The 21223-nt window shown below is 40.8% G+C and overlaps 2 protein-coding genes across 15 annotated transcripts in view; both read right to left on the reverse strand.

The window, feature by feature from the left end:
* LOC101468872 (sucrase-isomaltase, intestinal-like) overlaps window positions 1–5945 on the reverse strand; it is a 28161-nt gene extending 22216 nt beyond the window's left edge. Inside the window, exons 1-6 of the mRNA XM_024803319.2 lie at window positions 5578–5945; window positions 2109–2229; window positions 1568–1653; window positions 1195–1315; window positions 339–448; window positions 27–178 (exon numbers count right to left, since the gene is read on the reverse strand). Of these exons, the coding sequence (XP_024659087.2) occupies window positions 27–178; window positions 339–448; window positions 1195–1315; window positions 1568–1653; window positions 2109–2229 (590 nt within the window). The 5' untranslated portion in view covers window positions 5578–5945. The remainder of the gene's footprint in view (window positions 1–26; window positions 179–338; window positions 449–1194; window positions 1316–1567; window positions 1654–2108; window positions 2230–5577) is intronic.
* Window positions 5946–11028: 5083 nt separating this feature from the next.
* The window catches only part of add1 (adducin 1 (alpha)), a 29636-nt gene continuing 19441 nt past the window's right edge, over window positions 11029–21223 (reverse strand). For 3 of the 14 annotated variants that reach the window (XM_004549611.5, XM_076886556.1, XM_076886559.1), the window contains exons 11-16: window positions 20916–21011; window positions 20716–20808; window positions 18140–18296; window positions 17053–17406; window positions 16045–16134; window positions 11029–13283 (exon numbers count right to left, since the gene is read on the reverse strand). In XM_004549611.5, coding sequence (XP_004549668.3) covers window positions 13009–13283; window positions 16045–16134; window positions 17053–17406; window positions 18140–18296; window positions 20716–20808; window positions 20916–21011 — 1065 coding nt within the window. In that variant the 3' untranslated portion in view covers window positions 11029–13008. Of the gene's footprint in view, window positions 13284–13732; window positions 14641–15196; window positions 15232–16044; window positions 16135–17052; window positions 17407–18139; window positions 18297–19255; window positions 19343–20715; window positions 20809–20915; window positions 21012–21223 lie in introns of those variants that run through there. The other 11 variants (XM_076886563.1, XM_076886569.1, XM_076886561.1 and 8 more) reach the window with 10 other exon arrangements.

Raw genomic sequence — 21223 nt, forward strand, 5'->3', positions numbered from 1 at the left:
GGCACCTACGCAGAGTGATTGCTTACACAACTTTCTGGTTCTCCTTCCTGCGCACAGTAAGGCCAAAGGGTTTCTGTGTGACCTGCAGTGTGCTGCTGATGGGAATGGATGGGTTACTGGGAAGACTGCTGATGTGTTCATGGGGGACCTCGAATCTGTTACTGTTGGGATCGTAGATCTGAGGGAGAGGAAAGGAGTCAGGCCTCATCTCACAGTCACAGTAACAATTTCTCATGTATATTGCTATTTTTGTATTAAGCATCCTTTCATTAATCCAAATCCTTTGACCATTAAATATATCTGTAAGCTGCAGATTTGCATACGGTGTAAGTGTTCACCTTAAATCGGAGACGATTGTTTGTCTGCATTTCTGCCTCAAGCGACAGTTGTTTTATCTCCCCACCGAATAAAGACGGAGAATCCATTCTTATCAGGTTCGCTTTAAGAACTGCAAAATTAAACAGAAGACAATAAGATGGTAAGAAGGTTAATATATCATCCACATAATACATCATATCCACATACTATAGAAATCAATTGGATACATCGGTATCAGACAACCAGCAGCAGTTCAATTTGATTCAGTTACATTCACATACTTCCATTTAACAGTCGTCTCAGTGTCCCAGCGCACTTAAATTGTAACATTAGAGACATAAACCTAACGATCTAATGATTCACTATAAGCAAGCATTCCTGTCTCATTCCACAGCTGTAGCATCACATTAAAATTGTCGGGTGAATTAAAATGGGAATCTGTTTAAACAATATACTTTAGTCATTCAGTGATAAAAGGGTGCAGAGCTTATCGAGTACGTTGTCAGCGCTAATATGTCAACGTGTTTGATGACATTTTAACTTACATGTAGTAAAAAAGAAATTAGTTCATTTTTATGTGACAGTTAAACTCACGTCATAATGCATATCTGACTATGCTCATGGATGGAAAATGCATGAAATACCCAGCACTTCACATGAGGGTAGAAAAAAGAAAAACCTGTTAATAGTGCCACATTTATACCAAAAACTTTGCCATAGGCAAAGTTAAAAAAGTGAAAAAGGAAAAGAAAAATTATGTGAAAAAGATAAGTGGAAGGAACAAGAGGCGGTTAACTAGAAGGCCACTTAATTTTCCTCTGTTAGTGAGTACATGAGTCCCAAAACAGGACAGAATAAGAGGGGAATGTGTTTTACCGTAAGGGCTTGATGAATCCTGCGATTCCACGGTGTATCCATGGTTGGTTGGGAAGAAACACCAGGGAACGTTACTCTCATCCCGTGGGCTCCAACAGCATCCACGCGCCTCACAATTTGCCTGTTCAGTGCATTGTTGTTGTCTTTATTATTATCCGCATTAATGTCACTAATGCTGTGATTAGTATTACTACTGCTTTTTGTCACCACTGCAAATGTTTAAATAGACATTATAAGCAGTGCAAGAAAAAAATTACGTTAGTAGTTACCCACTGATTATAACTTTTTTTCTGTGTAGGCTCTTTGAGGGGGAAAAAAAACATATTCTGTTCACACATTACTTTGGACTCTAGGAAACTATGGTGACTTATACCTGGGAAGCTCCAGGATCAGGGAAGCAGTCTACTCTCTCGCCAAGAGGAATGTTGGGACAGGTAGGGACAAATGCTTTAGTTGTTCCTGGCAACAACAAAAAAAATTTAAATATCTCCTTGAAGCCAAGCAATCAAATCAATATTATAAAATGTAAATGCTGCAATTTTGCTAGTGTAAATTGATATGGAGATTATTCTCTGCATTGGGAAATATAATCATGATCAAACACGCAAAGAAGGAAGTAATGTAATATTTTAAGGGTAAAGAAGAAACAAAAAGCAAACTAGAGATATATAAGAAAACAATAATAAAAGAAAAATGCTAAAAACACTGAAATCAGAGTAAGAGTAATTTGTATATGTGCAAACAGAACTACCTACACTAAAAGACACATCACAGGGATTTTAAAAAAAATATGCACTTGTGGTATATAGATATTTATCCAGTGGGCATATTGTCTGCCTGCAGTCAGGATGAAGGACTCGATTCAAAGGAGGTATCATTTAAAGGTATGTGACATGCCTCGGTGGTCCACCTACCCTTTTTGACAGCAGATACTGTGGTGGCAGACAGAACTAAAAAGGTGATTGCAGTCGCAGTCATCGGCATGAACAGATCCATTAGGGTCACCCCCAAGCCAGAGAAGCGTCTCCTCCCCATCTAGCACACACAAAAATGAACATGAGCAAAACACTATAAAGGCCAATAATCATTAAAACCCGGGAATGGATAAGAAGTTTAACATTTCACATTTTCATTGCATCAACCTTGAAGTTTCTGCAAAGGCTTTGCAAAACTGAGACAGAAAATGTAATTACCTACAGTAAAGAACGAGAATGTGAGACTACAATAAACCTAAAGTTGGACATTGAAGACAGTGTTCAACAGTCTTAGCCTAATCTTTGCAGATGCACCCATCAAGCAATTAGGTTTCACGCGAGTGTACTCTCCTCCATACTGTAAGGTATAAGTAGTAATATTTTTGAGCTGAGCAGCTAAACAGCCTGCCTCTGTGGTCTTACCTTGGTTCCCTCCACAGGTTGGGGCCAAGTACTCAAAGTTTGACAGCAGTAGCACCCTTATAAACCAGAGGATGAGGGAGTGTTGTGCATTGTCACAGAGACTCAACCCCCTTTACTTTGTGTGTGTGTGTATGCGTGTGTGTGTACGTGTGTTTCATGCAGGTCCCAAAGCCATAAACCATCTATCATTCGATAGAAGTAGTGTAGCCTACAATCTGCTTAGCGGGCTGTTAGAAATCACCCCATTATCATGCACACTGTGCATGGACATGGTTGTGTGGTTAGAATTTAACTAAAGATTATTGTGCATACTTAGCCATGACTTAGCAAAACCCATAGTTAGTAGTCTATAATTAGCAAATGAACATAGCCTCTCTCCCATCCCAACTTTTGAGATGTTGGGATGTTATTTTATCAGTTTATCACTGTGCAGCATCCCCTGCAATATATATTTTTTAATATATTACTATTAATATGTTATGTTTGCATTTAGTCAGCACTTGCTGTTTTAAAGCACTTCATAAATAAAGTTGGCTTGGTTTGGATTATTTTTTAAAAATATCTCCTTAAAAATACGAGAAAAATAGACAACTGACAAAAAAACACAAATAATTTAAAAAAAAAAACCAATTACACTCATAAAAAAATATGTGTAACATAGTTGCAGTAGCACATTTACATTTCAGCAACAGCAATATGGCACTCATTCTGTTACATGATATGTTGAAGGGTTGAGAACTAGTTTCAAATGGCGAATATTGTACGATAGAAAAATCCAGTCTCTAGAAAGTGAAGCACTTTAGCCTCTAAGGCACGTTCATTTGGTCAATTATTTATGGGCTTGGCATTTGTTGATAATCACATGCTGCAATAAACACATAATCAAAGGACTGATTCTTGATTAAAATCAACAATAACAATAAAACACCCTAACAGCATTGCATTGTGTCCCAACACAACAGAATAGTTACTAAATATCAGCTACAACAGACACACACACACACACACACACACACAAAAGGTACAGATAAGGAAACATTTATTAGGCCTCTTCCAAACACTTTTTTAGCAAAGCAAGAGATTTTCAACATTACATTTCTAAATTTACTAGTTTTCTTTGAAAAAGCATAAATTATTTTGATTTGCACACAATAACAGAATTATTTCAGAAATGTCCTGGTCATTATTCTTAGATCCCAGAAAAACTGACCTTTTTATTGAGGCTTAGCACAAAACACTGCTTTGCAATGATGTGCTTTAACTTTGTAATGCAAACATGCAAACTGGAATAAGAAAATCTGCTCTGGAAACTAACTGAAACTAAACCGAATTAAAAACAAAAAAGTCAAAATTAAATAAAAATAAAACTACTTAGAAAATACAAAACTATAATAACTCTGAATATATATACTGGAAGCTCAAACAGATGCTGTCTATATTTGGAAAAAGAAGGGAGAGACCCAAAGAGCACCATCCCCACAGCGAAACACAGGGGTGGGAATATTATCAGCATCCATGCATCTGGAAATGGGAATCTCGTCAACGTGGAAGGAAGCACAAAGAACTCACAAAGAAATTACCACAGTGGTAATTGTCATTTTAGGTTACAACCTTACACACTCAAGTATTACAGTGTTAGCCAGCATATGAAAGAAATCAAAAATGTTCACCGGCACAGTGAATTAAGTGTATTTGACTGATAATATTAGATGTTGTCTTTATCAGTTGTTAAGTAATTCCATAGCTGCATAACTAGAATGTCTCCAAGGGTTTGAAGTCAACTATGGAAGTAATAATGGGTTTTAATGCAACCTCTGTTGGCTTGTTAATATGTGGCAAAAATCCACTAGATCCAGTGTTACACCTCAGTTTCAACACTAATGAAAAAGAAAAGAAAAAAATAGGATCCTGCACTACAACTCAGGAATTCGTAAATAAAGCATAAAGGATTGGGCAAAATTCCTGAGCTAGCTCTGTGGTCCTGAGCAGAAGTTCGTCAGGCTTTCTGGAGGGCTTTTGAATTTTTTTTCTTTGGAAATTGGTTGCTTTTTCATTTTAGTCCTGTCCATTATAGCTTACCATTTTTTATGAATTACTTGTGTATAAAAAAAAGTCCCCTAACTCAATTGATGAATCAACATTGTGCCTACACATAACAACTTAGCACTGAAAATATTTTTAAAATGTATCTTGAGGCACTTTGTTACTAGCAGCCTGTTGCAAAACCACAAAAATTGTGCCTATTTCTTTAGATAAATCTAAAAAAGCAATACCAAAACATTTAACATTCAGAAAATACTATTTTTGCACAAACAGGATTATTAAAAACTATTATTCCTTAACAACATCTCAGAAAAATGGACAAGTGACAAGTGCAGGGTTGATAGAATTGCAGTAGGCCATTTACATTTCAACAATATCCAACATGGTTATCATTTTGTCACATAATATGTAAAGGATTGTAGTCTAATCTGATCAATGGCGAATATAGCATAATGGAAAAGTCATTTGCCCACAGTAGAAAGCACAACATGTTATTCTCCATGGCATTCATTTGGTCAATTATTTATAGGCTCAGCATTTATTGTTGGTGATCATAATCTGTAATAAAAACATAAATCTACAGCATTTTATTGTGTCCCAAGAGAATGGAATAGTTACAAAATATCAACAGCACACACACACACAAAATTTATGCTGTGTCATGCTTAAGTGTGTCCTCAACACACACTCATAAATCAAGAGTATGGCAATAATTGTTAGTATTCAGCTTTGATAGTTACTTCAATCAGATTAAGATTAAGGTTTTAAAACCATAAAAGCATCTAAAGTGCTTAAAAGGCAAACAGTGGACAGTACCTAGCGGTTGCCACGATGTTGTGAAAGACCATCATTCACTGGATAAATCAGGCCATACTTCCTCCAATAACACAAGTGTTTCTTCTGGAGGTGTGGTTATGAAGCTTTGCCCTGTCCTTCAACTCACCTGTAAAGAGACGGAAGATTATCTTCTCTTGGTGATAGGCGAAATTGGTTATGATCGCTAGCTGCAATAGTGAGGCTGGTAGTGTTTTCACTCTGTGAACTTTGGCCGTTTGTCTCTACATGTGTCATTCTGCCAAAATGAGGTCCTAAAAGACACCTCCTGCAGTGGGAACTATAACAAATGGTGTGTTTTTATGGTGCGTTTATGGCACATCTACAAAAGAAGGAGTTTAAGAACAGAGCGAGAATTTAGTAAAATTCTAATTCTTAAATGCAACTTCAGCACCACGGTCAGAGACAGATCGGCTGTTTCAGCAAACTGGAGAGAGGAAACATAAACAAGCAATAGTGCCTGTCTTAACATGACCTCTCTCAGCAGGCTTTCAGAAAACTAACACTACATCTAAAAAGTTTGGACTACTGCTGGAGACCACTTCAAAGAAAATACTATGAGAAAGTCTTAAATGGATGGCGGCGAAAGAGAAACTATATTTCTTCTGACTTATCTTGACAAACCCAGTTTATTACTGCATACTTAAAAAAGGGTTGTCGAGTTCCTTGCAGGAGACTTCTACATCATCTACCATGAAATTCCCTGTAAATGACCACTATAACACAAAAGTGATTTTAATTGTAGTATTTTTATTCATGGTTGTAGAAAGGAGGCAAATAACCATGACAAATAAGCAGTGAAGTGTTAAGTGTGTGGATGTTATGATGATGAGATATTTAAACTATAAGCAGTTCAGACTTAAAAACGCTACAAAGAACCAAGGATAGAGAAGGATTAGATCTGCCTGATTTTCACCAATACTTCTTAGCCAACAGGCTTCAGTTCATCTCAGAATGGTTAAAACATACCTTCTTAGTTGAGCCCTGGCTAGATGTTGAACAGGCACTATGCAAGGATCTAGAGATTTCAGACCTACCATTTATTAGCTCAAACATCAAAAGACATGAATGCTTTAAAAGTATCAACATCAGCTTTTCTCTAACAGCATGGTGGGAGTTTCTAAAAATAACGGAGTCTTCATTAATCCCATGCAAACGTACACCTATCTGGAATAACCCTGACATATTACAAAACAATAATATGATTAATTTCCCAGAATGGAGTTGTAAAGGAATTAAATACTTAGAACATATATTAGAGGGAACAGAATTTATTCCATTTGACAGACTAGTTGAACAATATGGGATCAACAAGACAAGGTTTTTAGAATATCAACAAATTAAATCCATAGTAAAAAAGAAATTTAACCTCAGTCAAGTTGAATTACAAACACCACTAAGTGCGGCACATTTTCTTACTCTTAAATCCCCCAAATTATTATCTAAAATATACAGAACACTTTCTAAATTAGATGAATCAATATCCCTTCCTACTGCAAAGTGGGAAGCAGATTTATCAGTCAACCTAGACCAAAACTTCTGGTCTCAGATTTGCTTAAAAACTTTTAAATTAATTAAAAATCCCAGTCTGCAATTAATACAATACAAAATACTTCATAGAGTGCACTATACAGGTCATCGGATGTTCAAGATGGGCTTTACATCTTCCAACAACTGCTCACACTGTCAAGGCAATACACCAGACAATTACATTCACGCTCTTTGGTTCTGTCCACCAGTGCAAAAGTTTTGGCGCGAGATATGTGAAGACTTATCAAAGTGTCTGAAATGTAACATTCCAACTTCCCCCTTAGTGTGTCTACTGGGCAGCTTAGATAATGTCACTTCAGAAAAGAATATAGCCCATATGATCTTCACTGCCCTATGCATAGCCAAGAAAACAGTCCTCATGAACTGGAAAAATAAAAAATAATCTTAATTCTAACCAATATAGAAATTATCTATTAGATTACATTAGTCTTGACACAGCCTCTGCCACCACATTAGATCAATTGCTCTGGGCCCCTTTTATCAGCTCCATCACCTAGTGGGGGTGGGGGGTCATAGTTTGGTCCCGCCTTCACTGTTGTGATTGGTGAGGGGGTAGGCACAGGCTTAGGGCGTCGGGGGGTTCCCCGGAGGCATCTTCCTTGGGGGGCTCAACCCGGGGTAGCGGTCACGTCCGGTTGGGGGCTCTGTTGGCTCTCAGGTGACTGTTTCCTCGCGGCTGCGTGCAGCGGGGCTAGGGGAGGGTCTGTGCTGACGGACGTGGGTTACTGACCTGGCAACCTGGCTGCCCCTGGGTGGGTCCGGGATGGGCGTGAGGTTCTGGGGGCGCTCCGTCTCTGGGCTGGGGCCCGGGCCGGGCCTCGGGGGCTTGGGTCCTGGTTGGTGTGTTGCCGGGGTTGTGGGCGGGTGGGTGCATGGGGGCCCGGCCCTGGAGCAGGGTGCCGCCGGTGCGTCGAGCCGCCTGGGGGGCTCTTCAACTGGTGGGGGGGATGGTCACATCTTGCAGGAGCTTTCTTCTCTTCAGGAACTCTCTGCAGGAGGGGGAGATACAGGAGAGGTGGAGGAAGATCTCAGCCTGGGCGTTTACCGTCTTATGTAGTCTGGAAGATGTGTGGATGGTGGGGTGGGTGCAGTTTTCTCTGTGGTGGGGTTGGGTGGACTGTCCAGGGCTCTGTGGAGCCGGAGGGCGCTACTGCACTGGGCCCCGGTCTGATGGGCCTGGGCCCCCCTTCCCTGGCGGGTCGCGAAGGGTGGGAGTGCCTACTGGGGTCAGCGGGGGAGCTGGCCCCAGGGAGGGGTTACCTGCCCCTCCCTTCCTTCCCTCCCCATCTCCAGCTGCCTCCCTCTTCCCGCTCCTCCACAACCACCCACACATGCAGGGCCTTGGAGTGGGGGTATGTCACCAGGGTGCAGAGGAGGCTACCCCCCCCCCCCCCCGTCCCCTTCTGGCTGCCTCTGCCTCAATTTTATCCCACAACTTAGACATTCACATTATTCACACTCTCATTACACATACATATAGGATCTTGGGGGTGGGCACAATCACGGAGTCCAAATTACCATCAGGGTGTATACCTCACCCCTGACGTCGTTGCCCACCTCTCAATTTTAAATACACTTAGTCATTGAGGGCTAGCAGGAGGGACTATGCGCTTACCTGCTGCTCCTTGGCAGGTAGCTCCATGCCCTCCTGGGTTTTAATTGCACCTTAGAACACACATGCATCAACACTACAATGAGCGGGTGGAGGGAGGTTTGGAGTCTTCTCCCACCCCCATTCTCTGCGGCCTGCTGGAGCGGGAGGGCTAGTAGGAGGAGTTGGCCGTCCGACTGCGGTCTGGGGTGTGGGGCCTCCCTGCTGCTGCGGAGTCGGGGTGGTCTGCCTCTCCCCACCGCAGGGAAAAGGGTAACACCACCTGGGTCTGGGTGCAATTCCCCCCTCCAGGGGCAAGGGTACCTAGACCCGGTTTGTAGAGTACGCTTGGGGAGTGTGATTGTGTGTACAGCGTCTCTTTATGTCTGTCTCCACGTTGGTTGAGTGTGGAGTGAGTGCATATGAGAGCATGAGGGTGGGAATGGATGTTTGTGTCTGTGTGTGCCTGTATGTCTGTGTCTATATGTCAGGTTGGGTATCAGACGCCACCTCTCTGGGGACACCTCAGGCCCTCCAAGGTTTGGAGGCCTATCTCCACCCACCACCACTTCCCCTGCCGGTGGCGGACTCCCTCAGGTGTCGGTGTGTTGGTGGTTCTTTGTGTCTGGGGGTGGGCGTCCGGGTACACACCGGCTCACTCCTTGGCGGCCGCTTGTCGGGGCCTGGGGCCTGGGGCTCGCTCGGGCCCCTTTGGAGGTGGGGTGCCCCCGGCCTCTCGGCCTGGGGCTCGGTCACTCAGGCACAGCTGGGGGCCGGCGGAGCTCACGGGCGCGTCACTGCAACTCCCCCTGACTTCTGCTCCGCGGCTGCTGGGCGAGCCCTCATCTGGGACTCTCCTCAGCTCTTACTGGAACAGTGGCGCGGCTGCCCCTCTGTTGGTCTTCCATGGTCTCTTGTGTTCTGGGGGCCTCTGGATGTCTGGAGTTTTGATCTCCTCCATACCCACTTCACACCCTGGAGGACGGGGCTGTGGCCCCCCCACACTCCCTAGCAGATCATTACATGGAGAAACCTTTGGAATGCAAGCATGCTGATCCACACAGGTATGCACACATGGGTATTCACAGACGCGGACTAAAGCTTTCTTGGCTGCTGCCTCAAAGCACACTGTGCGCTGTCTATCTTGCGTGCTGCACAATATCGTTTATTATTTAGTAAATATTGATATCTATGACTAGCTAGTTTATTGTGATGGTGCTTTGTTTTCTCTATTATTATGTTGCTCTTTGTTGTTTGCTGTCTCCTCTGTTTGTTGTTTTTTTTTTTTGTTTTTTTTCTCCATACAGGTGACCCAGGAGTTCTTTTTTTTTTTCTCTCTCTTCCCCCCCCTTCTCACCGTCTCTTCTCCCCTTTGGTTTTCTTTCTTTCTCTCCCCCTCTTTCTCTCATTCATTCCCCCTGTCCTATTTATTTAAAAAAAAAAAAAAATGACAAAGGATGAACTGAAGCTCTGCCATCACGTAATGTCGCATACTGCTGTTTCTGATGTCATTTAGAAAGAAAAAAAAAAAAAAAAAAAAAAAAAAAAAAAAAGAGTATGGCAATAATTGTTAGTATTCAGCTTTGATAGTTACTTCAATCAGATTAAGATTAAGGTTTTAAAACCATAAAAGCATCTAAAGTGCTTAAAAGGCAAACAGTGGACAGTACCTAGCGGTTGCCACGATGTTGTGAAAGACCATCATTCACTGGATAAATCAGGCCATACTTCCTCCAATAACACAAGTGTTTCTTCTGGAGGTGTGGTTATGAAGCTTTGCCCTGTCCTTCAACTCACCTGTAAAGAGACGGAAGATTATCTTCTCTTGGTGATAGGCGAAATTGGTTATGATCGCTAGCTGCAATAGTGAGGCTGGTAGTGTTTTCACTCTGTGAACTTTGGCCGTTTGTCTCTACATGTGTCATTCTGCCAAAATGAGGTCCTAAAAGACACCTCCTGCAGTGGGAACTATAACAAATGGTGTGTTTTTATGGTGCGTTTATGGCACATCTACAAAAGAAGGAGTTTAAGAACAGAGCGAGAATTTAGTAAAATTCTAATTCTTAAATGCAACTTCAGCACCACGGTCAGAGACAGATCGGCTGTTTCAGCAAACTGGAGAGAGGAAACATAAACAAGCAATAGTGCCTGTCTTAACATGACCTCTCTCAGCAGGCTTTCAGAAAACTAACACTACATCTAAAAAGTTTGGACTACTGCTGGAGACCACTTCAAAGAAAATACTATGAGAAAGTCTTAAATGGATGGCGGCGAAAGAGAAACTATATTTCTTCTGACTTATCTTGACAAACCCAGTTTATTACTGCATACTTAAAAAAGGGTTGTCGAGTTCCTTGCAGGAGACTTCTACATCATCTACCATGAAATTCCCTGTAAATGACCACTATAACACAAAAGTGATTTTAATTGTAGTATTTTTATTCATGGTTGTAGAAAGGAGGCAAATAACCATGACAAATAAGCAGTGAAGTGTTAAGTGTGTGGATGTTATGATGATGAGATATTTAAACTATAAGCAGCTCAGACTGAGGATACAAATCAGCAAAATTAAGCAATTTATAAAAACAAAACAAAACAAAAAAAAGAATATGGTACACTCAAAGGACTACAGGGGGCTTTGTTGTTATCAGGACACTAAAATTAGTGTGCCATATCTAAAGGGGGTAGTTATAGTGATGCACTCTTGTCATGCAGTCCTTCAGGAGTTCTCAGCTTATACGTTCAGCAGTGTAAGTAAAGCACCTGCGATGCCTTTTGGCTCCTCGTGGGTTAAAACAAGATGGAGAAACAAGTCGAGCAAAGCATGGAATAGGCCTTGATATTAATGCCCTGCAACCTCAAGCGCAACTCATTTTCAATCTTCAGATTACATCAGGTTGACAAGAACGGAAGCGCTTCTCCAGTGAACTTTTTGTTTTGTGCAACTGGAAACAGGTGAAGGTATTCAGGGACAAAGTAGGTTTGAGCAGCGTGACGTTTCACACGAAGAGGTCCAGACATGCTTTATAACAGCCATTTATAAGTTCTGTAACAACTGCATCTATAACCGACTATTTCAAAGTGTTGTCTGAGTTCATTAAAAAAAGGAAAGAAAGAAAAAGAGGGAGGCTCACAGTGTGCTCACAGGAAGTAATCATGGCTCAATCTATTCAGGGAGTGAAATAAGACAGTTTATGCAGAATAAAGTTTGGAATTATACACATTATGTAGTATTGAGACTGTAAACAGAGGTAAATGCAAAAAGAAAAAAGAAAAAAAAAAAGAAAACCAAACTAAAAATTAAAGCCAAGCTTGGGAAGAAAAAATATGGGAACCACAAACTGAGATTTATTTTTACACATTCCTTCATACTTATGTCTTAAAGCCAGTAGCAAATACATTACATCAACCCTTAGAATAATCATTAAGCGCAATGCCTGCCCACATTTCCTGACTCACACGCCGCTGTGAACTATACTCACACTAAAGCTTCAGTAAAAAACACCATCTGCAGGTTTGCAAGCACCTCAGATGGATATTTTAATGGTGCTTGTCTGTGAAATATTAGAATAAAATTCCACTTAAAAAAAATAAAATAAAAATACAAATCAGTAGAAATCAAAATCGATAGAAAGCACTTTACAACTACCTAACCAGGTGGGTATTTAGAGTGTTTAAAAACAGAAGCAAAACTAACATCCAGGTGTGTTTAATATCGAATGCACTGATTGGTTTAAATTTAAAAATAAAAAATATGGACCTTTTTTTTTCCCACGAGCACGTCCTCTACTGAAGTGTCGCTCTCTTCCTCTGCCAACATGTAATTACATGGATGCACGGCTTCAGGGATGCAATTAGTGCTGTGCAAGTTGTAGTTCCCGCTGTCAGAGTTTCAAACCAGTCAAATGAGAGGGTATGAGCTTCTCTGTCTGCATTCAATGTTTTCTTGTTTTGCTTTTGCTGAAAGACACTTATATATTTCGATACAATCCCAATACATTCTAGTGGTTACAGTGGTTTAGTAGTAATCTAAAAAAATAAAATAAAATAACCTCACATTACTTATGTGGGCCTGTAGTAAGAGCCATGCATAAAAGGCCAGATGAAGTGGACGAGACAAAATGCAACACTCACTCGCAACTAAAAGCTGCTACTAATTAAAAACCTTATGCATTTCATTTTTTACATTGTATACAAAATTGGCACACACAAGGGAAAATAGGTTAATAAGCCAGCGGCAAATTATATATATTTTTTAAAAAGTAATGGCGTGTAACTGTGGCCTGCTTGAAACTTGACGGTGTAATGATATCAGACAAAAAGCAGAGACAAAAAAAAGAAGAAAGAAAGAAAAAGAGACAGGAGCCAGCAGTGAGGACCGATCCAACATTCTTCAATCTAGGACTCAGACTTTTTTTTGTTTTTCTTCAGGAAGGAAGGAGTGCGAAACTTCTTTTTCTTTTTGGAGGGGGACTTGCTGGGAGACTCGTCACCCTCCTGGTCGCCGGCGTCAGCGGCTTCCTCCCCCTCGGCTGTGTCGGCAGTGGCGGGGGTGGAGTCTTCGGCAGGAAGCGCTGGAGCATCTGAAGGGTCATCGGGTGTTAAATCTGGAAGGGTCTGTCTCAGGGTGGCTGCGTCACTCTCATCCTTAAAGGTTTGTTCTGGCAAGGACTCTGGTGGAGGGGCAGATGGAGAGAGTTAGTGGACTCAGGGGACAAACTAATGGAGCTGCACTGCTGAGCGGCGTTACTACAACTGGGTAAGCTGCAAAATCCATGCGATTTTCTATTTTAGATGCATCCACCTTTCTCTGCAGTCCACACAGTCATTTATTTATGTGACATAATAAAACCATCCCAAACACTACTGACTTAAGGTGCTTTAGTCTAAGAAAGCTTCAGTGACCACAAGTCTAACACTTGCGCAGGCAATACTCACACTACATTTAAAGAAAAAAAAAAAAAACTAATAATCCACTACTTCAACTTTGTAGCTTTTTACAGAGCAAAACCTCAACCAAGATGCACTGAACACCGCTCTCATTGGGAATTCTTCTCCCTGTTTCCTTTCATTTCCATCACTTTGACAGGCCTGAGCGAGCACTCTGCATTCTTTCTTTTACCTTCATTTAAACAGGGAAATCTTAATGAGGGCAGTTCCCTTGTTCATTTGTACCCTGTGTACAAACAAAACAAAATGAAATACAACAGAGCACGCACAAATCAGAGAAACATCCACAACGCAAAGATTCTTTTTTTTCCCTTTTTTTTTTTTTTAAAAGTGTATTTTAGTGTATTTTTCAGGGGAAGGGAATTAATTCAACACTGCGTCAGCTCTCAAAAAGTAGTAAGCATCAACAGGAGCCACCAGTATGTACAGTATTAATCAAGCTGCTGGGAAGGGAATAAGATGTTTGCATACTTGTTGGCAAAGATCCCGTTTAATTTCTAAATACTAAACTTGTCCATATAGTCATCATGATGTGAGGGGTTATTTTGCCAATGGGAAGCTTGTTTATGAGAGTGCCTTAAAACTCCAAGTCAGTACTGACGTTGGAAAGTTTTTCTAGTGACCTGAACTAATTCTCGTCTTTTAAAAAACCAAACAAACAAACAAACAAAAAAAAAAAAAAACACTCCCAGCAAAAAAAGAAAAAAGATAAGATAAGAAAAGAAAAGAAAAAAAGTGCTGCATCATAGATGTTCTGTTTCAAGGGTCAGTGGCACAAACAGCATCCTAAAAGTATTGCTGCAAGCTCGCACTGGATTTTCATTATTTTTTAAAAACCGTTTGCATGCAACAGTGACTACTGCAAAACAAGACTCGAGAAAACAGCAGCGCATTTCAGTTTTCGCATATCTTCATGTCTGTCAGTATACAGATAAGGCCGAACAACACAAACAGATAAAAATGGAGACCAAGCACCACCACACAGCCAAGCTTTTGGCTTCAACCAGCTAAACCAACAGCAAGTTCGCTCAGAAAGCCACAAGAGAAATAAAGCACTCGTGTACCTGGTAAAGGACTCGTCTGGAAGACAAACGACATTCAAAAGATATTTTCAAAACATTACCTGAGTTTTTTTTCCCCAGAACAGAAACATACAGTGTCATATAACAGTTACAGAAATGTGCTAATGTGCAAGAGAGGTTTGATAGCGAATAGTCGACAGGAAGAAAAGAGGTTAATGTGACACAGTGAAAGTACGGTGTGAGGTTTACTTCAGGAACATCCTCCACTTACTCCACTAGAGTTAAGGATCTTGCAATTTGTTTTGTGAATGTCAGTCTTTTTTCATTCATTCATTTTTTTTCTTGGCATGAACTTGAAACACTAATTATGAGTGAGGAGCTCTGAAATAACCCATCAACCCCTGAGAAAGAGATTCAGAGGAGTCTAAACTGTCTGATCAGTCACACACCCCGACAAAAAGGGGTTAGTTTAGATCACAGAACACTGCTCTGCTACTGAAGCCATGCAAAGAGCGGGAAAGGGGGGAAAAAACAGGGTCGATGCTCACACACAGGCGTGGGAGGGTGACGGGTTAATTATGAAGGTGTGGAGGAGGTGGAACAGTACATACTTACTATGGTAACAGGTACTCTTTTGAATTTCCATCTCCTGATTGTAATCGCAGCCACAAAAAAAGAAAAAAGCACAAGTAGAAACAAATGTCTATGCAGATCAAACCACAGGCACTGTGTTAAATTAAAAAAGGAAAATCAAAAATGTAAAATGAAGATAAAAAAAATATATAAAATATTTATATATATCAGAAGATTAACAAAAATAAAGAATGGTTGGGAACCATTCTTCATAGACCCCAAGTAGATGGAGAATGGAAGTGAAGGGGGAACAGGAGATACTGTACAGAGAGACACATGTTATGCAACAACATTTCTGGTATTAGATTACACCTGCAATCAAAGCTAGATACCCGTTTACCCCTTAAGATGACTTCAACTGAGATTGCTCAATGTAAAAAATAACTTCCTGTTTTTAGAGGTCAGTTCCAGTATCATTAGGAATGATACCACTGACATGGGTGTAATCCAATAGTAATAAAGACCAAGAGGAAGAAAATAAATGAGTCTGTCCTATGGTCCATCAAAAGCTGATAAACAGGCTCTTTTTATTATCAGCATTTCCAAACTGAGCTTTCGGCAGATTATCAGCCCTAAAAATATTTCTTATGACATAAACAAAACCTCTTGGCCTGTTATTACAGAAATTAAAGCACAACACTTATAGTAGTATTATTAAAGACCACAGCAACAACAAACTCAAGAGACAGACAAGCAGGTGGATAGGCAGGAGCCTCTGCATTCCCGCTGTAGACCCTAGAAACACCCAAACCTTCCAGCCACAGAACTGGAGAAACCCATGCTGAACCAGGTAGGAAATAAGTGAGCCAAGTATGGCAGGCTAACTTACCTTCCTCTGCTCTGATTGGGGTGCTGGGTGGTGTGGATGTGGGTTTGGGGTCTTTGGGCTCGTTCTCAGACTCTACAAGCTGCCCTGGATCTGGAAGAAAGGCAAGTAGACATTAAACAATTAAATAGCCATTACATCAGATTATAAGGTTATCAGTAGTTATCATTGTTTTGGTTTTTTTGCCTAAATATACAGTTAAAAGCCACATTTTTATGTCAATGAGTCATTCTGTGCCAACACCCACATAATGCAACACAAAAGGAGAGGGGAGATAACACACACACAAAAACTAAACAAAATAAACAAAAGCTGTAAGCTTTAATCAAGAAAGCACTGCAAACCTACTGATACAGACACCACTAAATCAACCTTAAAAACATCCCCAGAACCTGATTCAAATCAAGGTTTGATGGAAATTAGTCAGATGCGCAGAAGGGAGAGCCGACACCACCAGAGATGTATCCAAGACAAGTTAGCAGGAAGAGAATGACCATTGTTCTCCACACAGGGGATACTCTGATTGGATGATTGAGCTCAGATGCAGCTTCATCAAGAGTTAATTCTACAGAGCAAAAATTAATAAATAAATAAAACTAAATAACATTTTTTGCATTTGAGGAGTGAGAACCCAGAAAGAAGAAGAAAAAAAAAATAGAGCCAGAAGGTTTGAATGTTAAAAATGAACTTTACTCTAAGCATCCTATCTCCTCAGCCCCTCGTCCAATCAAACTGCAGAAAGGTATATGATCTGCCTTCGACAAAACATCAGAGACAGGGGATTTATGGGGGAAAAAAATAATCAAGCAAAGGCTTCAGAGATTAGAGTGTGGGTATGGAGGGTGCTTGCACATGGTAAAACACTTGCAGCAGACTCCAAACCCTCAGAAGAAGGAGAGAACACAGCAGGCGGGGGATTGCCAGTGTCCCAGGGCTGAGCAGGGGAGGTGGGAAGTGGAAGGCCAGAGTTTAGGCAAGACTCCACTTTATCTGGTGTACATGGAGCCTGACCTGCCTTAGCTGCATCTACCACCGAGGGCTCCTTGCTGAGGGCTCGCAGCACAGCACAGTGGAAGTCCCTATGTGGAGAATCTGGGGCTGAAAAAACCTCATCTGCAGTCGAAAAAACATCGTCTGCCACTGTTCCTGCAGAGTCTGCTCCACTCTGAGATGGCTCAGCTCCGCCGACAGAAGAGGAGCCGTGCTCAGAGGCTGGTGTGGCAGCTGTAGGCTGGGCTTTCTCTAAGCTGGAAGAGTCAGCTGCAGACGGTGGAGATGATGAGGCTTGACCCATCTGTGCCGTTTGAGGCGCCGGGCTGGGTACAGCAGAGGCTGATCCCCCCCTACTCATGGATCGACCCTGCACTGTGAATCCGTGTGAATGTGGGTGTGTGTGTGGAGAGATAACATCACAGTATGGCAAGTATGAAGTTTATTCTGTAGGATTTATTTTAATAATAAGCTGATTTTAAACGTACTTCAAGTCTTATTGTTTACATTTTTTCCCCCAATCATGTTTATGAGGTCATGAAAGCTCAGATATTTTCTGTGACGTTATTTACTCTGTAAACCACAAATGGGAAAATTATTGATTTGCCCCAATTATAACAAATCTCTTGAGGAAGGTCAAGTAAGTGGGACTATAGAAGAAGGGAGCTGTGAAATGCTGTTTCTTTCCCCTCCTTAAGACGCATAGTTATGCGTTGTTATCAAGTCTGATTTTATCGCTAAGAAAACACATTTCTCAACTCTTTAACGTTTTCCCCCTGAGATCTCCATTTATTGTCCATTTATTTATTTATTTACTTTTTGATGGACATATGAGTGACGCCAGTCTCAATTTTACTGTACCTGTATAATGAGAATGACATTGCGGGTGAAATTCAAAATAATTAGCAACGGCCAAAATACTAAATTCCAGCCCACAAACTGATGGGTAATGACATGGTGATTGCAGCCATCTTTGATATACAGTTTATAATTGAATGTTTAGATACAAACAGGTAAAGCAAACTTCCAATACACGTTTATGTTACTTTAAGACTAAACTTATAGGTGAAATCATTTTAAAAAGTTGCAATGTTGCTTTGCTCTTCACCTTCACCTCCTTTCTGTTTAAGCTCCACCTCCCTGCGGTACTCCTCCAGCTCCTGGTCGGTGAGTTTGGTGAAGGGGTTGGGCCCCTGCTTGCTGACGATAACCTTGGGCTGATACTCCTTTTCGATGATTGCCTTGGATGCAGTCACCAGTTCACCCTTCAGAACACAGAGAAGGGGAGGAGAAGGGAAAGCACAATCAGCAGATCAAAAAAATAAAATCCACGTACTGTAAGCTATAAATGGCATTTTATATGTAGAAATTTCTGTATTTCTGTAGTTGTTCTTTACAAACAAAATGTAGTCTGAAGTGTGAATATTAGATAAGATGCAGGCAGAAACACAATATTAGCATCATCAGCCATGAATTCATAAATGTAAGGCAGAAGTAAAAGTTAGGAAGTTTCCTCATTAAAAACTGCACAAAAAAGGGAAAAACCCAAAACAAAACACATAAGAAAAGAGAAACCTTTGGTATTCTTTTAAGACTTAATTAGCTTTGATATAGCAAAGCACTGAAGAGTCCAGTTCAAGCAGTCCAAGCCAACAGCGTAACAGAATAGTTACAAAGCAAATATTCATAACCTTTGTGCACTCACAATAACCTTTTATTTCACATAAAAGCATTTCTGGGCCTTGCACACATAGCCCGCCCACCCATTGTAAGTATGTGCCATTTGCTTACACAGAGGATGTATGTGCATGAGTTAAGATAGCTGTGTCATATAGGGGGTGTGGGGAATTCACAGCACAGACCACTACAATACACAACTTGAGATGAATATTACTGTAAGTCAGTTGTTTATATATCACACAATTTGTTATACATGCAGTAAAATTCACAATGTTACTGGATCTAAGCACTTTTCACTGCTCCTCTTGGGTTAAAAACAAAAGTCTGAAAAAATATCCATCCTTCAGACAGAGTCAGCAGAGTGTACTGAACATGAAGTATCCTTACCAACAACAAAATTGTCAGTTGAAGAAAACCAGTCACAATGTTCAAAAACCCCTGTAATCTCTCACTAAACTATCACTCATTAGTTCCAGATATCTGCCTATCTGCTGTCTCACAGGTCGAATAATGGTGTGAAAAAAGTGATTGGAGCAGTGAGTACCTTTCTAATAGATTTAACAGGACTATAGGAGCCCTCGGACACATCAAGGCCATCAATAGTGTCTGTACAGTCAGACAGAGGGGCGTCCTGCAATAGTAAACCCAGTGAGGGGGGGGAGAGGCAAAACCCAGCTCTAACACTAGAACATTCAGATTAACACTGGTCCAAGCAGCCACGAAGGTGCGCAAATATTCACAAACCTTTCACACACACAAGCACAAAGGGGGAAAGACTATGATTATATCTCATTTCAGTACAAAAGTTAAGTTGTATAGTATTGTGTTGTGTTTAAAGGTGTTCAAATACATGATCTCACAAAGTCAACTCTGGTGGGCATAGCTTTAAAAAGGAGGCCCAAAGAGCATAAACTGATTTAAAATAACCCAACATTGTTGTATTCATTTACTATGAATTCATAATAATACTTCAGTTATCGTTGCGTTTAATGACTTTCCACCTCTGCATTCACACCATTCCATACAAACATATATTGGAAATACATGCAAAGAGAGATGGTTCCGCAAATAGTCATAGGGTTATGAAAAGGCTTGCAGTGACTGAACAAAGAGCCAGAAACATGCACTGTAAAGGCAAACTCTCCACACAAGGGGGTGCTACACAGTGCAAAACAGCAGTTAATCAGCAGTTATGCACTGGTAACGTTTTAAATTACCCCCTATAGCTTTATTATCTTAATCCAAAAACGATTAAGAGCTCTGTTTTACCAGAGCTATTAACTTAGCTAAAAACCAACGCTGGACAGGAAGGACGAGTCATGCAGACAAACGGCAGGGGGAAACATTTTAGGATGTTCCCACTGCTTTGCTTTGTCCCTCACTCATGCACTTAAAAAAAACAAAACAAACAAAAAAAACAATTATTTGACTATAACATGGAAATCATTTTAGCATTGTAAGAGACCAGCTTGCAAATGTTGTGTAAGGTAACAACCATTACTCTGCTACAAACAAAATAAATATTAAAAGCAAATTAAAACAAAGGAAAGACAATGTATGAATATGGACACAGCCTGAGCTGGCAGGTTTGGAGAGGAGAATGAGGTTGCCTCTCTCACTTACTACTCACCTGCCAGATTGACACTCTCTGTGATCAAAGAATAATTAAAGTTAAAGTCACCCATGCTCTGGTAAACACAACGGATGACATATTTTTGTTCTTCGTAGTTAGTCTGTCATAAATCTGATTTTAGTAGCAACCATGTCTTTCGTTAGAGTTCACAGTGGCCAGTACAGCTTCATGCACAATATTCACACATTGGTTTAGGAGGTTTAGGAGGGAAACTCCTGACCTGGACAGAATGTAGATTTTGTTTTAACTGAGCCAACCTCAATAGAAGACACTAACAGACACAAATCAAGCTAGTTCAACAGTGCACATTCATCTCCAGGTCAGGAGAGTTGTAGCTGTGAGGTGTTTCAGTGCTCAGTTCTCACACTGACCTGGTTAAAGGAGCGTTCGACCACAGTGCTGGCACACAGAACCTGAGACTGGGGCCCTGCTGTCTTTATGTCCTGCAGGTTCTGCTCCCGGATCTACAAACAAAAATATTCAACTCATAAAAAGGACAATAAAAGTATCCTGTTAAATATGCTCCTAGAAGGACGAAACACTTAAAGCAAACAGGAGAACGCTGTGATACCTTATTCCTCATTTCCAGGACTTCCTTTGGGTTGGTGTTCAGTGGGATGAACTGATTGACTGCAGCAGCCTGGCGGAGCCCATCTTCCTTTGTCCACTGTAAACACCAGATAAAGAGTTAAAACCAGCTAAAACCAGACACATGAAATGACATGACAAACCCAAGCACAAAAATATAATCAGACAATACTATGCAGGCTTCACAAAACAAGAATCATGCTCAACGGAAACTGACAAAACTGGTCTGAATGGGGGAAAAAAAAAAAAAAAAAAAAAGTGAACCAATGATGATGAGGCGCCTTTTCCACT

This window comes from Maylandia zebra, linkage group LG7, assembly GCF_041146795.1.
Source record: "Maylandia zebra isolate NMK-2024a linkage group LG7, Mzebra_GT3a, whole genome shotgun sequence".
Lineage (NCBI taxonomy): Eukaryota > Metazoa > Chordata > Actinopteri > Cichliformes > Cichlidae > Maylandia > Maylandia zebra.